This window comes from Panthera leo, chromosome A1, assembly GCF_018350215.1.
Source record: "Panthera leo isolate Ple1 chromosome A1, P.leo_Ple1_pat1.1, whole genome shotgun sequence".
Classification (NCBI taxonomy): domain Eukaryota; kingdom Metazoa; phylum Chordata; class Mammalia; order Carnivora; family Felidae; genus Panthera; species Panthera leo.
Genome location: NC_056679.1, coordinates 25,624,688 through 25,639,942, shown reverse-complemented (window position 1 = coordinate 25,639,942; position 15,255 = coordinate 25,624,688). Strand labels below are relative to the sequence as shown.

General features: G+C 42.7%; 1 protein-coding gene across 5 annotated transcripts in view; it reads left to right on the top strand.

Moving 5' to 3' along the window:
• Window positions 1–13,717, top strand: part of GPALPP1 (GPALPP motifs containing 1) — a 34,845-nt gene extending 21,128 nt beyond the window's left edge. The window contains exons 8-11 of one of the 5 annotated variants that reach the window (XR_006197854.1): window positions 1,364–1,582; window positions 10,690–10,807; window positions 11,332–11,387; window positions 13,664–13,717. Coding sequence is in view for 2 of the 5 variants with exons in the window: in XM_042922400.1 (XP_042778334.1) it covers window positions 1,364–1,582 (219 nt within the window). In the remaining 3 variants the exon portion in view is untranslated. Of the gene's footprint in view, window positions 1–1,363; window positions 1,583–2,755; window positions 4,141–6,271; window positions 6,309–10,689; window positions 10,808–11,331; window positions 12,005–13,663 lie in introns of those variants that run through there. The other 4 variants (XR_006197839.1, XR_006197828.1, XM_042922400.1 and 1 more) reach the window with 4 other exon arrangements.
• Window positions 13,718–15,255: the final 1,538 nt, after the last annotated feature.

Below are 15,255 nucleotides of genomic sequence, written 5' to 3'. Positions count from 1 at the left end.
ACAGAACACAGAGCCCTCCTGGGCTTACAGTTCCTCAGTCAGAGGAAGTTCCCTCGTGCCAGTATTTCACATTTTTTGTTTGAAACCATGGAGACTTGCTCTCCTAGGCAGTATTCTTACAGGGAGATTCTGAGAGGCCTCTCCCTTGTTCAATGGCAGAGGGCTATAATAAAAGGGGAGAGATCAAGATAAAAAGAGGGGTGCCTGGGGGGCTCGGTCCGTTGGGCATCTGACTTCAGCTCAGGTCACGATCACTCAATCAGCGAGTTCGAGCCCTGCGTTAGGCTCTGTGCTGACAGCTCAGAACCAGGAGCCTGCTTCGGATTCTGTGTCTGCCTCTCTCTCTGCTGCTCCCCCACTTGTGCTCTGTCTCTCTCTCTCAAAAATGAATAAACGTTAAAAAAAATTTTTTTTAGAGAGATAAAAAGATGCATCATCAACCAAATCAATTTGAAGTGAGGTTACATGAAGAAGTTGAGAGTTGTGGGTGGATAATCTTAAAATTAGCCATACCTTCCCACCATGTGTAATCCACTCTCTGTAGCCCCCGGGCCCGCATATGCCCCGTGCCCCACTTTGCAAGCTGCCGGTCTACACTGCCTACCTCTGCTGCTGCTTTCCACTCCCTGCTTCTTCAGTCTAGGGCCCTTCTGTCTTGTACTTCAGTCAATACTGAGACGTCTACAATGAATCTCTAATTGATGAAGCCAGTTGCCTTTGCCCAGACCTCATCCTACTAGATATATTTGAAAATGTAAGCACCTGTCCCAGCTAAGAAGAAAGAAAATAAGGGATGTCGGAGAAAGAACAAAACTGAAAGGAACAGAACTCTGTTAGCGTATGGAATATGCCACTGTATATCCTGAACAGGCCTTGAATTTGATCGCTTCCATGCCATTATTTTTCTGGTTTGCCCTTGTTCTCGCTTCAGCCTGGCAGGGCCCTTCCTATTCCCGTCCGCTCGTTCGGGTTTCACAGACCCACGCATCCGTGAAACTCTAACCAGGCTCCTAGGCAACGATGGACTTGCTCTTCCTCTCTCAGCCGTGTTCTTGGTTTGGACTTTGTGGCACATCGCAGGATGCTTCTCATTATGGTTACTTAAACATGTGTTCCCCCTCTGTCTTGCTTGTGAGTGTGTGTGGCGGTAGTTAGTAGATACCTTCATTTTGGCTGATTGAATTTGCCCCTGCTACGTATTTGCTTCATAGATGCTGTCTTGGTTTTGGCAAAAATTGTTAGGGTTTGTGAAAAGCCCTCTCTAGTGTTCGTCATCACTGCTTAATCATTTTGTTCATGATCGTATTCTGCCCGTAATCTGTACCAACAAAGATTTTCACTTCTACTCTCCTGCTTTCCCCAGGAATCAAAAAGATCAGAATCTCTTATGGACATTCATCATAAGAAATTAAAGACTAAGGCTGCTGAAGAGAAAAATAAGCCCCAAGAACGAATACCATTTGATCGTGATAAGGATCTCAAAGTTAATCAGTTTGATGAAGCTCAGAAAAAAGCCCTGATAAAGAAATCTAGAGAACTAAACACCAGATTTTCACACGGCAAAGGCAGTATGTTTTTATAAGTAAGTATACTTCAGTGAGGTATAGTTTCAAACTGATGAACTTGAACTTTTCTATATAATCTGTTGTCCGTAAATGATTGCATGTAAAAATCTATTCCCTTTTATAATAAAGTAGATTATAAACCTTAAAATCTTTTTCTATAAGTAAACGGTGATTTTTTTTTTAATATTCAGCCTTGTGTGATAAAAAATGTAGTTTACTGGAAAAGCAGCCTTGTCCTCATAATAACCTAACCAGGCATTGCCATTAAAGACACTAAAATTTAAGTTTAGTTTAGAAGAAATGGCAAAGGAAAGAGTGGTTTGAGGCTGGGGTAAATGTGCATGGTTTTTTTTTGGTTTTTTTTTTTTAAGTTTATTTATTTTGAGAGACAGAGAGAGGATCCCAAGCAGGCTCTGCGGTGACACAGGGCTCGAACCCATAAACCACGAGATCGCTACCTGAGCCAAAATCAAGAGTCAGATGCTTAACCTGCTTAGCCACCCAGGCACCCCAATATGCATGCTTTTTTAAAGAATGGACAAAGGAAATGTGTTTGTAGTCTCTGTGTTAAATACGATCATAGAGAGTGTTTAGTGCTTTGAAAGCTTCTCTATGAGTTAAGGTTCAAAATGATTGCATCCTTCATCCATAGCCCAATCTGACAAGGGCTCATAATGGTGATTAAGGAATTATGTAAAAGCTGAGGTTGCTTCTTAAAACCTTTATCATTTTTAATTGTATGAAACCTACATCAATATTGAATTGTGGCTTTAAAGGAAATACAGGAGTGCCCGGCTGGCTCAGTCAGTGGAGTATGCGACTCTTGATCTCAGGGTTGTGAGTTTGAGCTCTACGCTGGGTGTAGAGGTTACTTAAAAATAAAATCTTGGTGTGCCTGGGTGGCTCAGGCAGTTAAGCCTCTTGCTCTTGATTTGGGCTCAGGTCATGATCTCAAAGTTCGTGGGTTTAAGCCCCGTGTTGGGCTCTGCACTGGTCATGCAGAGCCTGCTTGGGGTTCTCTCTTTCCCTCTGTCTGCCCCTCCCCTGCTCACTCTCTCTCTCTCTCTCTCTCTCTCTCAAAATAAATAAACTTTAAAAAATAATAATAAAATCTTAAAAATAATAAAGGAAAATATAGTTAAAGTTAGAAATATTTTCCAACTTACTGAACTTTCTTATTCTTACTGCAGGGGGATTTCCCTGTGCAATGAAGAAAAGTTGAAGAATACTCTATTATCTGTCTGTCCACCTTCATTCCTTTGTTTTGAGTTTAAGATTGGAGATTATTTTAGTCTTAAAAACCATACAAACTTACCTTGTGCTGTCCTTTACCTTGTCCTTTAAAGTCACGTGGAAACCTAAAGTCAGTATTTCTTACGTGGAATAGAATTTCATGTGCTTTTGGCTTCTGATGAAGTGTGGGCTTTTCTTCAAGTAATTATTTTGAGGATTTCCCCCCATCTCCTAATTTGTGTGATGTCTCTTAAGTACCCTCTAAGGTCTGGTCAGGACTATCTGCTAAATCTCCACAAGAGCTTAGACTTCCTCGTGAGATACTATTAACCTGCCCTGGAGTAAGTGTGTCAGGTCCTTGCAGTAAATCCATGAATTGGAAGTTATTTGGGTTTTCCCTCTAAACTTCAGCCAGTGAACGCACATTTACAAATAGAGGGTTTGGAGGTTTTGTCCTGTTAACATTTTGCTTGTTTGGGCAAACGGGGCTTTTTGTTTGTTGTTTGGGTTTTTGTTTTTTCATTGGTTGGTTGGTTGGTTGGTTTTTAAGTCAGAAAGAGGGACCTCTGCATTATCTCATGTGCTAAGGAAAAACTATTTCGATTTTTCCAACTTTAATAAGTATTTCTAGGGGAGGCAATCTGAGGGACAAAATATGCCATTAACCATTAACAGTGTGAAGCCTAGGACTTGGTCTCTATGGGTCTCAATCAAAGCTTTCTAAGTCTTTGAACTTTGCTTTGAGATGATCTAACTTAACCCATTTGTATTTAACAGATTTTAGCTAATTTATTGGGGACTGATCTTTTATATCAATCATGAATTTTTTTTTAAAAAATCAAAATTAGCCCTGAATACAAAAATATAAATGGAAACTCTAATCATAACTACTCTAATGAGAGTATATTAGTTTGTAATGCTTTAGGTACTGTTTCTTAAAATGTCAAATAGAGCATTCTAAGTAGTTAAGGCCTAAACCCAAGTCCTCTAAATTATGTTTTCTTACAGAGTAATTCTAATTGTTCACTAGTTCTGTGTCCTAGTTTTGATGAAGTATAAGGAGTTTTGTTTTCTGTGGGGAAAAAGAACACAAACCAGAGACTAGCTGGGAAGTGTGGGGTTTTAATGGAAAAAATTCTGATTCCTAGGGTTTTTTTAGGCGTTATGAAAATTGAGTGAACTGTTCAGATTATGGCACAAATCAGTCTTCTTTACTCTCTTATAATACCAGTGTAAGATATTATAGCCTACTCGAGGAGTGTTGCTATTAAATAGATGAATTAGGGGTGCCTGCGTGGCTCAATCAGTTAAGCGTTGGGCTTTGGCTCAGGTCATGATCTCACAGTTCATGAGATTGAGCCCCACATTTGGGCTCTGTGCTGACGGTGCAGAGCCTGCTTGGGATTCTCTCTCTCCCTCTCTCTCTGCTCCTTCCCTGGTCACACACGCGTGCTCTCACTCTCTCTCAAAGATAAATAAACTTAAAAAAAAAAAAAAAAGATGAATTATTCTCCTAAGGAAATCGAAAAAGCTTCTTGTCTAAGCAAAATTGAACTAAAGATGTCATTTTTAGTGGGTAATGCGTTCTGAACACAAAACTTTGTGTAAAAGCATCCATTGCTCTCATTTAATTTGGTTATATTTTTTTCCTTGGTGAAATGAAGAAATGTTTTCCAGTTCCTCATCCTTAAATAAATTTCTAACATTATGTCTTAGGCAAACTTGGTATTTTTTAAAGTAAAAATGTCACCATTGGTTACTTATTTTTCCTTGCTTTATTCGTCTTAAAGGGATAGGATGTTTCTGTATTGCATATTTGCTATTTTTTTCTCTCACCCTTGAAGTGTCTTTGTCCTTAGCAAAAGGAAGAAAAACCTTTTCTTTCTGCATAATGCCTTCCATAAGTTGCCAGCTTACTGCTGCTTTAGATGTAATGCTCTTTCATGCCACCTGAGGACAATTTTAATAAAACATAAGGCCAGACCAGAGGGTTTTTTGTCCCTCTGAGAGATTAAGCCCAATATAACAACACTGATAATAAAAGAACAAAGTTGCTATTTACACAGGATACAAAGGTGCTCATGTCAGCCCCTCCCCCTTCCAAAATGGTAAAAAGCCTAATTAAATCAAGTCTCCATCCATCTGGAGGGAAATTGGCATTGTTGACATCTTCTAGTAAGAACTTTTTAATTACCTACATTTCTTGGTCAAGTTTTATAGAACCATGACGTCTTTTGAAACTTAAAAATGAAGAGGGGCGCTTGGGTGGCTCAGTTGGTTAAACGTCTGACTCTTGACTTTGGCTCAGGTCATGATCTCACGGGTTCATGAGATTGAGCCCTGAGTTGGGCTCTGTGCTGACAGCACAGAGCCTGTTTGGGATCCTCTCTCTCTCTCTCTCTGCCTCTCCCCTGCCTTCACACGCATGTACACATGCTCGCTTCTCTCGCTCTCTCCTCTCTCTTCTCTCACAAGCTCTCTGAAAATAAATAAATAAACTTTAAAAAAGATGGAGAAGAAAAAAGCAATACTAAGTTCAAAAGGTGAAGCAGATACTCCAACTTTCTTTATTGTTGAAGGTGATGTCTAAGTTCAGTGTATCTGAAATTATATGATTTTTGTCTGCCTGTATAAATTGTCATCTCAGATAGATTTAGTTGCTTCCACTAGTGACCACAAAAAAAAAAAAAAAAAAAAAAAAAAAAGCCATGGTCTTACTAAGAGTTTTTAATCGTGTTTGGATGTAGCAACCATTTGACATTTAATTTATCTCTTGAAATTTTAATGGTTCTATGAATTAACGACTTGTTTTAGAAGTGAGGTTGAGATTTACCTGGTACTGAGGCTTACATGCTCCAGAATAGATTAATACTTATTCTATAAATTATTTGGTCCCCAAACATTATGACGCTTTATATTTCTTACATAGGGTGGATAATGTTAATATTATTACTCAGAAATGTGTGATCTTGGGAGATAGTTTTCTAACTATTTACAAGAGTCCTTGTCATGTCTCTTTCACTTCTTCCATAGTACTAAGTATTGTTAGAAAACAATTTGCTGTTAATGTATCTGAGAAGAAGAATTAACATAGAGAGAAGTGGTCAGAGATAGTGCCTGTGCTAACATCAATGCCAAATCTCCTCTATCATGATAGTAATTTTACTTTGGCCTTGAATGGCATCATGAGATTTAAGTATGCAGTTAGAGGTCATGTATTTCCTATTATAGGACAGGTGTATGTTTTTGTGGCTTAAAAAATTGTTTAACTGTGACTGTATTATGTACAAAATCAAAGAGCTATACACTGCCTCTTTGAATCTTTTCATTTTGAGCTTTACAATAAAAGACTTTTTAGAAAAGAATTCCTGATGTATAATTTTTTATGTACAAATAAAGTTTCATCTATATCTCAGGAGTTGTGGTCTTTTATTTTTGTTTTGTTTTGTTTTAATGTTTCTTTTATTTTTGAGAGAGAGCACGCGCAGGGGAAGGCAGAGAGAGGAAGACAGAGGATCCGAAGCAGGCTCCACATTGACAGCAGGGAGCCCCGATGTGGGGCTCGAACTCACGAACACAAGATCATGACCTGAGTTGAAGTTGGTTGCTCAACTGACGGAGCCACCCAGGTGCCCCAATTTTTGTTTTGCTTAAATATTATTAATTCATCTGGAGCAGGCAATATTAGTAAAGAGACTATTTCACAGAAATCTACTCTGGCCAACCAGAACATTTTAGGAAGATGGCTCACTTACCAGGTTTTCCTTATCCCAACATAACTACAAATAGTAATATTCCTTAGAAATTTAAGACAAATTGGAAATGCTTTTCAGAGCACCGTGGCACGAGAGGGGTCATCCTGGGTTGTAACCAAGATTCCATTGTTCTGCATGTTGTAAGGTTCTATAACAGTTGGTGGTGTTTTCAGGAGTGTTTTATTAGCAGATTGTTTTTTCTTTCTCTCCTTTCCAAATGCTTTGCAAAAGCATGTATTCTTTTATAATTTGGAGTGGGGCATTATCCCCCCTTTTTGCAAGTCCTAATTTTGTATTACATATGCTTCTTTAGGGAAAGCAATAAGGAAAGTCTCTCTGAGATATCATTTAAGCTGAAACCTAAAAAATGAAAAAGGTTTGGGGCACCCGGCTGGCTCAGTTGGTTCAGTGACCGACTCAAGTCCTGATCTCACAGTTCATGAGATTGAGCCCCGAGTCAGGCTCCGCACTGAGAGCATGGCACCTGCTTAGGATTCTCTCTCTTCTCCTCTCTCTCTGCCCCTCCCCCACTCACACTCTCTCAAGATAAGTAAACTTTAAAAAAAGGAAAGAAAGGAAAAGGTGCTAACAGTGTGAAAAGTGACTGACCGCACAGGCAAAGGCCTTGAAGTGTTGATTCTGAGGTGTTTGAAGAACCGCACCAGTGTGGGTGGTATGTAAGAACTATGGGGGCTTAGGGTTGGTCCTTGCTACCGGTGCTAGGAATCCCACATAAGGGCATCTAACCCAGTTTCAGTAGATCGAAGGAAGCCTCCCAGAGGAGAATATACTTTAGCCAAGTCATAAACACCAGAGAGGAGTTACCTAGATGGATTCTAATACCAAAAATCTGCCCGCCTGGCCTTCTAGAATTTCCCAAACATGCCTGAGTTCACCCTTTAGGCCCTTGTTCTGAAGACTGTATGTACTCCATTAATAATGGTCATCAGCAGAAAATCAGTGCATTGAACTTGTGCCCATACCTGTCACCGAAACTGTAATTATTTGAAGCAGATCTGGGTTTTTCTCTTTTGTCAAAATGTGTTATAAATTATTATTCATTTCCTTCTCCTAGGCCTAATTATTAAGGATTATGTACATTCTTTTAAAGAGCTCAATAGCACCAGAGGAATGCAACAGATACCAATTGAGTAATTAATCTTTAGAGTTCCAGGACATGGAAAAACATTTTCATTTAGGGACAAGAATACAGTAAATCCATCTATTTCTTAATTTGTAATCCTTGGGCCACCATCAAAATCACCTGAGGTCAGGGGGCCGCGTGGGTTGCTTAGTCGGTTAAGCCTCAGACTCTTGGTTTTGGCTCAGGTCATGATCTCACGGTCATTGGAGAGTTCAAGTTCAAGCCCCACATTGGGCTCTGCGCTGACAGCGAGGAGCCTGCTTGGGATTTCTTTCCCTCCCTCTCTACCCCTCCCCTGCTCATGCTCGCCCTGGCTCTCTCTCTTTCCTTCTCTCTCTCAAAAGATGAATAAATAAACTTAAAAGGCATGGTGGGGAGCCTGGGTAGCTCAGTTGGTTGGGCATCCAACTTCAGCCCAGGTCATGATCTCACCGCTCATGAGTTTGAGGCTCTGTGCTGACAGTTCAGGGTCTGGAGCCTGCTTCAGATTCTGTGTCTCCCTCTCTCTCTCTCTGCCCCTCTCCTCGCATTCTATGTCTTCCTCTCAAAAGTAAATAAACATTAAAAAAAAATTTTTTTAAGACAAAATTTTCAAGAACTTATGCTAAAATATTAAAAAGAACTTCAAAACTCATTTCCAAGTCTCTCTGATAACCACCTTTTTTCCTGTCCAGCCCTTCCATTTGGTTTCTTTAGGATGAGGTCAGGTTGGACAAACAGGCCATAAGATAAGGTATTTAGTTGTAAAGTTTTATCTTCATACCGTCCATGTGCTAAGAGAAAAACAAATGTGCTCCTTTTATCACTGGGCACAAATGCCCTCACTAACAAGTTATGCTAATTAAGAGCATAAACATTGGAAACAGCAGCCTGGAATCCAATCCTGGCCCTGCCACTGGCTGTATAGACTTGAGAAAGTTCCTTAAGCTGTCTCAGCAGTAATTGGTCTTAAGATGAAACCAATAATACCTCACAGGGTGTTACGAGGATTACAGAAGATGATACATAGAAACAGCACAAAATCCAGCAATAAATGATGGTTATCACTGTAGACCCCTGGATAATAAGCCCACTCAGACAACTTTTGGAGACAGATCTGCTTACTTCTTACGATCTCAGAATAGTCCTATATTTACCAGGACTCTTGGCAACAAGTGAGAGAAGCCTAATTCAAACTGGCTTAAGCAAAAAAGGATAATTTATCCCTTCGTGTAATACAAAGTCCAGAGGGTAGCCCTGGCTTTAGAGACAACTGGATCTGAATGCCTAAGCTATGCCATCAGGATTCTGTCCCTATCCCTCAGCCAGCTTCCCTTTGTGTGGACTTCATCATTAGGTGGGCTTCCCAGTTGATGACAGATGTGGATAGTGGCACCTCTAACATGACATCCTACCATCTTAACAACCCAATGAGAAGAAAACTTACTAAATCCAGCCAAAGCCCAAGGACTGATGCCAACTGGCTGCAAGGACAAGCTGTGGTCATTTGTTCATCCCTGAATCGATCATATGGTCAGGAGACACAACACCCGATGACCCAGGCTGGTTCGCACCCCCTCTTGTGGAGCTAAACCCTCCCCAACCACACAGACTTCAAAGTTGGGAGGGCAGTTCCCTAAAAGAGAATGAAGGTGCTGTAGCTGGAAACAAGGCTACACGCTACAACGGCAGAAACATCTGATGCTTGCTTTAGCCCTCATCTGTTTTCATTCCCACCAATTTTCTAATGAGAAAACCAGTGGTCTGCCAAAATGGGATATCGCCACCTACCTGTCAGTTCTCCCCAGGTTATCAGTATTAGTGTCTGGCCATTGTGAATCTCCTTTTCATCAGTTATCTTCTAGTCCAGGTCTCAGGGTTATGAGTCTGTGTTGGGGGAAGCGTGGGGAGGGCGCGTCCATGCAATGAAGTGCTTTAGAGATGCCTGAGACAGGTAAGGTTCCGCCCAGTAAGACAGCTCTGCGTGTCTCCTACTTACTGGCTTCCATCGAATCCTCTGGATAATACAATTCAATACACAATACAATTCAAAATGATTCATTTAGCCTTTTCTATTTACAAACAAGATGAGAAAAAAAAATGAAAAAATGTGACGAACTGCCAGCTTCAACCCAATCAATAACAAGGAAGCTTGCCTGACATTGCTAATTAATCATGTATCTTGGATAGAAGGTGTTCAGTGTCTGGGGCAGCTTGTGAGAGGGGTTAACCAAAGTTGGGGCCACAAACCCCCAAATCATAAAACGAGGTGGAGTCAAGAAGGGAGATGGGAGAGTCTCACATTCCTCTCCTGAGCACTGGAGGTCTGGGTCTGGAGAAGTGCCAGGGGTAGTGGCTGCATCGCGGCCCCCAAAAGTCACATCTACCCGGAGCATCAGAATGTGACTGGTTTGGAATAAGGGTCTTGGCAGATGTAATTAAACTCGGGATCTCAAGATGAGATCATCCTGGATTTAGGGTGGGTTCCGTCCAACGACAGGTATCCTTATTAGCGGAAGTGATACCCTCCACACGCCAAGGAACTGTACAAGCCACCAGAAGTTGTAAGGGGCGAGGAACAATTCTCCCCTGGAGACTTCAGAGGAAGCGTGGCCCTGCTGACACCTTGATTTCGGACTTCTGGCCTGGGTTTTCTTTTTCTTACGTAGATAACTATTTCTCAATGAGCTGTATTTGTACTGCCTCCCGAGCAGTTGCACTTCGATGGGGGCAGTAATCACATCAATTTAGGTGTTAATAATACAAATTATACTTTATTAGAGTATGAGCTTTGAATTCCCCGTTACAAAGCAGAAGAGGGTTCAGGAGTCATTTAGACCGACGCACGGTGTAGCTGTAGCCAAAAGAACACATTTTTTTTTTTTTTAAAGCTCATGGAGTACTGCATGACGTAAGAGAGAAAAGAAATACAAGAAAAAAACAAAGAGGTGCTACATTTGGACAAACCCGCCGTGTGCCTACCCAGAAAACGGTTTCTTGTTCTAATTTCTAGGCCTCAAGAAAAGACAGGAGAGAAGAGGGTCTAGAGAAGAACTGAATCGATTAACTCCTGACTACAAATATTGATCGAGCTTCCCATGGTGTGTGAGACATTGGTCTAGAGATATAAAGTAAGATGTGGTCCTCAATTTCACAGTCTCACAGGAGAGACAGCACAGCTGTAATAGTGCAGGGTGGGGGGCACGGGACAGAAGTGCACGGGATACTGCGAGACCACAGAGGAGAGGCCCCCGGCCTGCTGAGAGCAAGGGAGGGGGCACCAGGGTGCCGGAGTGTGGTGTTGCTGCTGTCCTGTGAGGGCCTAGGAGCGAGAGAGGCCAGTGTGAAAGGCAGGAGGCGTGGAGGGGAGGGGAGGGGAGAGTAACTCAGAGAAAATAATCCGGCAGAAAGGCTGGAGTGAAAGGGTGATGTATGGGACTGGCTTTGAAGAAACAGGAAGAGGAACCCCATGTCCTCCAAAGCAGAGAAAGGGAAATGAGGGTGGTTATGGATATATATATATAAGTTTTTAGGTAAAAGTTAAAAAGCTCAAGGAGATTATACCTAGCAAACTCGATTTGCTGAGGGAGAAGTTTTCTGACCTTTTGGGGTGTTGGGAATCTGATGAACACTGTGGATATTTCACTTCTCACAGATTTTGACACAGAACTTCTGTGAACCAGCCTCTTGAATCCCTACCGTGGACTCCGGGTGAGAACCTGCCGTCTACCCAGATGAGACAGGCCGTTGGCTGGGAGGAAGGGGCCAGAGCCTGGGAGGTTTGGAACGAACACCGAGGGGCAAGTGAGAGGTACCTAAACAGAGAGGAGCAGAAAGCGAGATGGGCAGTAACATTGGTCCAGGCTGCGCTCTGGGCCTCCGAGAAGTGCAAGGAAGGTCCATGAGAGAACACTTGGTCAACGGACACAGATTCCCGACGGGGTGGCCAAGAAGAGGCTGACAAACTGGGAGGGAGGGCTACACGAAGCTAAAAGGGAGGAGACCTCACACTATGCAAAAACCCTTTGAGAATCCAGAGCACACACTCCCCTGTCGGAGGTGGGCATACCACTGAGCTGTTTGGATCTGTCATAACGGTCCCAACTTCTTTGCCCTTCATGGCCCCGTTGGTGCCTCCTCTGTACTTTCCTTTGCCACCTGCTCTTCCCCTCCACAGACAAACATTCTCAAGGCTCTCCCGTTTTTAAAAATAAAACAGTAACAATGAAGCTTTCTTGGTTGCACAATGGGTTGGGAATGGGGTTAAAGCTCATCTGTCATAGAAAGTTCTGAAACAGACACAAATACAAAGAAGGCATTTCAAGTCAGTGAGAAGGAAAATAGATTACTCAGTAAGCGATGTTGAGACTCCTGGGTAGACATGTAGGGGGAGAATTGGGTTAGATCTCTGTCTCTCACTGTAGATCAAAACAAATTCCAGACAGATCACATATTTTATGATGTCAAAAAAATGAAACCATAAAAGTACTGGGAGAAAATGTGAGAGAATTTACTTTTATAATCTCAGAATTGGATTGCCAAAAAATAAGTTAACACCCAGAAGCCTTAAAATAAAGCGTTGATAAATTGAACAATATTAAAAAAAAAAATTCTGTATAGAAAGCAGTCAAAAGACATGAATATTTGCAACTCACATCATAGACAAAAGCATAATTTCCTTAGCATTTGAATAACGGACAGAAGTCGATAAGAAACTCAACAATGGGGCACCTGGGTGGCTCAGTCAGTTAAGCATTGGACTTCAGCTCGGTCATGATCTCATGGTTCGTGAGTTCGAGCCCCACTTCTCTCTCTCCCTCTCTGCCCCTCATGGGATTCTCTCTCTCTCCATATCTCTCTCTGCCCCTTGCTCACTTGCACCCTCTCTCTCAAAAAAAAGTAATTCAACAACAACAAAAAATCAGCAAGCCAACAGATAAATGGGCAACAAATATGAACACAATTCATAGAAATAAAATAGTTTAAGCTTAAATATATGAAGAGAAACTCAACCTTGCTCATAAAAAAGAAATGCAAATTAAAACTACGGTAAGAAGTCGCTTTTCAATTAATAGATTCGCAAAAGTAAAAAATATTAAAATACCCCGTTGGCAAGAGTGGTAGGAAATGTGTTCTCCACATTGCTAGAAGGATGTAAAGTGATGTGGCCTTTTTGACAACTTGTGAATATTCATAAAAATTACATACAACAGAGGGACACGGTCGGTTAAGTGTCTGACTCTTGATTTCCGCTCAGGTCATGATCTCATGGTTCCTGAGATTGATCCCCAAATAGGGCTCTGCACCGTCAGTGCTTGAGATTCTCTCTCTCCCTCACTCTCTGCCCCTCCTCTGCTTGCTCTCTAAATAAATAAATGAACATTAAAATTTAAAAAAAAAAATTTTTTTTAATGTTTATTTTTGAGAGCATAACAGAGCATGAGCAGGGAAGGAGCAGAGAGAGAGGGAGACACAGAACCCGAAGCAGGCTCCAGGCTCTGAGCTGTCATCACAGAGCCAGATGCGGGGCTCAAACCCACAAACTGAGATCATGACCTGAGCCATAGACGCTTAACCGACTGAACCACCCAGGTGCCCCAGAAACCCATATCCTTTTACTTCTGTGACCCTATTCCCTAGCTTTGTCTCCTACTGGTTATGCTTCATCTAAGTCACTCTATAGTATTAGGATGCAGCAAAGGTCAGAAGCCCAATTCAAATTAAGAGGCGTTTGTGGGAGAAACTCCCCATCATTCAGAAGTAAACACAGAGCTCAGGAAGGGTGAGGGTGCCTGCAATCAGCGTCTCCAGCCCTGCGGACTCTTTCTTTTCTAAGTCTGCTTCCCTATGAGTTCCTGTGTCGTCAACCTCAGGCCCCACAGGCTGATCTTCTCCATGTGGAAAAGAGCGTGGCCATTAACAGTTTTGAATTGGACATCTCACAGCTCTAGCCACACCAAGAACACTGCCTCCTTCTTTCATTTCAGCACGCAAATTGCCAGGGAGGACAAACTGGCTCTCCCCCATCTCCACTCCAGGCCCTGGCTACTGGAGCAGTTCATCACAGCTGGTGCCATGCTCTAGGCCGCGGCTGTGACTCACGTCAACCGCCTCCTCTCCCGTGACCCACAGATGTCACACGAAGGGAGATGGCCTGCGGGACCGTGCTGCAGAAATTGCCTGCTGGCAGGTGAGCATCTCAGGCAGCATCTCCTCCATATAAGCTTCCCAGGTCCACCTCTTGAGAGGCTTTGAGCTGTGCAAAACCTCAGTGCCCCCCGTGCATCAACACCTCCAGAAACTGACCCCAAGTGTGCTCCAAGATGGGGCGTCGGAGACCTAGTATGCTTGCTACATTTGGAAAGATGATTGTATTCTCCTGGGGTTCACCAACAGACCTGCCTGCTTAGCCAGACAGAAGGTCTTTGTGTCTTAAGGGTGGACAGGAGACAAAGGAGAAGGCTTGCCTTCCTGGTTGAAGGTTGTTTGAGCTTCGAGGGAGAGTGAGCCCTCATATTTGGATCCTGATATTGAAAGCTCAGGATCTGGGCCTTCTGATGGTCTTTACTGGGGGGGGGGGGGGGGGGGGGGGGTGAAAGGTGACTCAGCTATCTACCCTCTCCTTGGGGACAGGGAAAACTGAGTACTCCCCACCCTGTCCCCAGGCCAGGGTATATGAATGCTAGAGCTGGGTATTGAAATTAAAAGAAAAATTTTTTTTTAATGTTTACTTATTTTTGACACAAAGAGAGCATGAGCAGGGGAGGGGCAGAGAGAGAGAGGGGGACGGGGATCCCAAGTGAGCGCCGCACTGACAGCAGCGAGCCGGACGCAAGTCTCGAACTCACGAACCGCGAGATTATGACCTGAGCGGAAGTCGGTGGCTCAACTGACTGAGCCACCCAGGAGCCCCTGAAATTTAAAAATGTTTTATCTCCTAAAAAATAATAATTTCTAGGGAGGACTCAGGCTTGGCTTGGGTCAGCAGCCCACCCCTGGATCAATGAGCTGTAGCCGGAATGGAGGAGACACTTCTGTTCTAATCTGTGTTAGGTGCTCACTAGGCTGGATTGGTTTGAGGATGTCAATTCAAAATAACATGGCAGCTTCTTCAATAAACATGGCGGGGGGGGGGGGGCAGTTGTAGAAGAAGGACGAATGTTGAACAGTCAGTCCCATATGTCCACTACAGGCCTTCACAGGTGTCTTTTTGTCTACTTCCCCCTTAAATACAGTTGTTCCTCATAGTTGTCCTCTCTTCCCATTCTGCTTATTCTCCTATGATTTTGCTTTTTGTCTAGATACCCATGACCCTCAAAGCTAAATCTCCAGGCAGACTGCTTTCTTTAATTCAAAATCCCCTGCTTGCTGGACATACCCATGTGATGCTCCTAGGCCCTACATGACCAAATAGAATTCATTATTGGCTTTAAATTGAAATATGCTCATAGAAGCAAAGAATATCTCGGGGAGAATACACAAGAGACCAGTAGGTGTAGCTTCCATGCTCCGACCTCTCCTAGATTCCCTCTTTTTTTTTTGAAAGAGAGAGAGAGAGAGCAGAAGGAAGGGAGAGAGG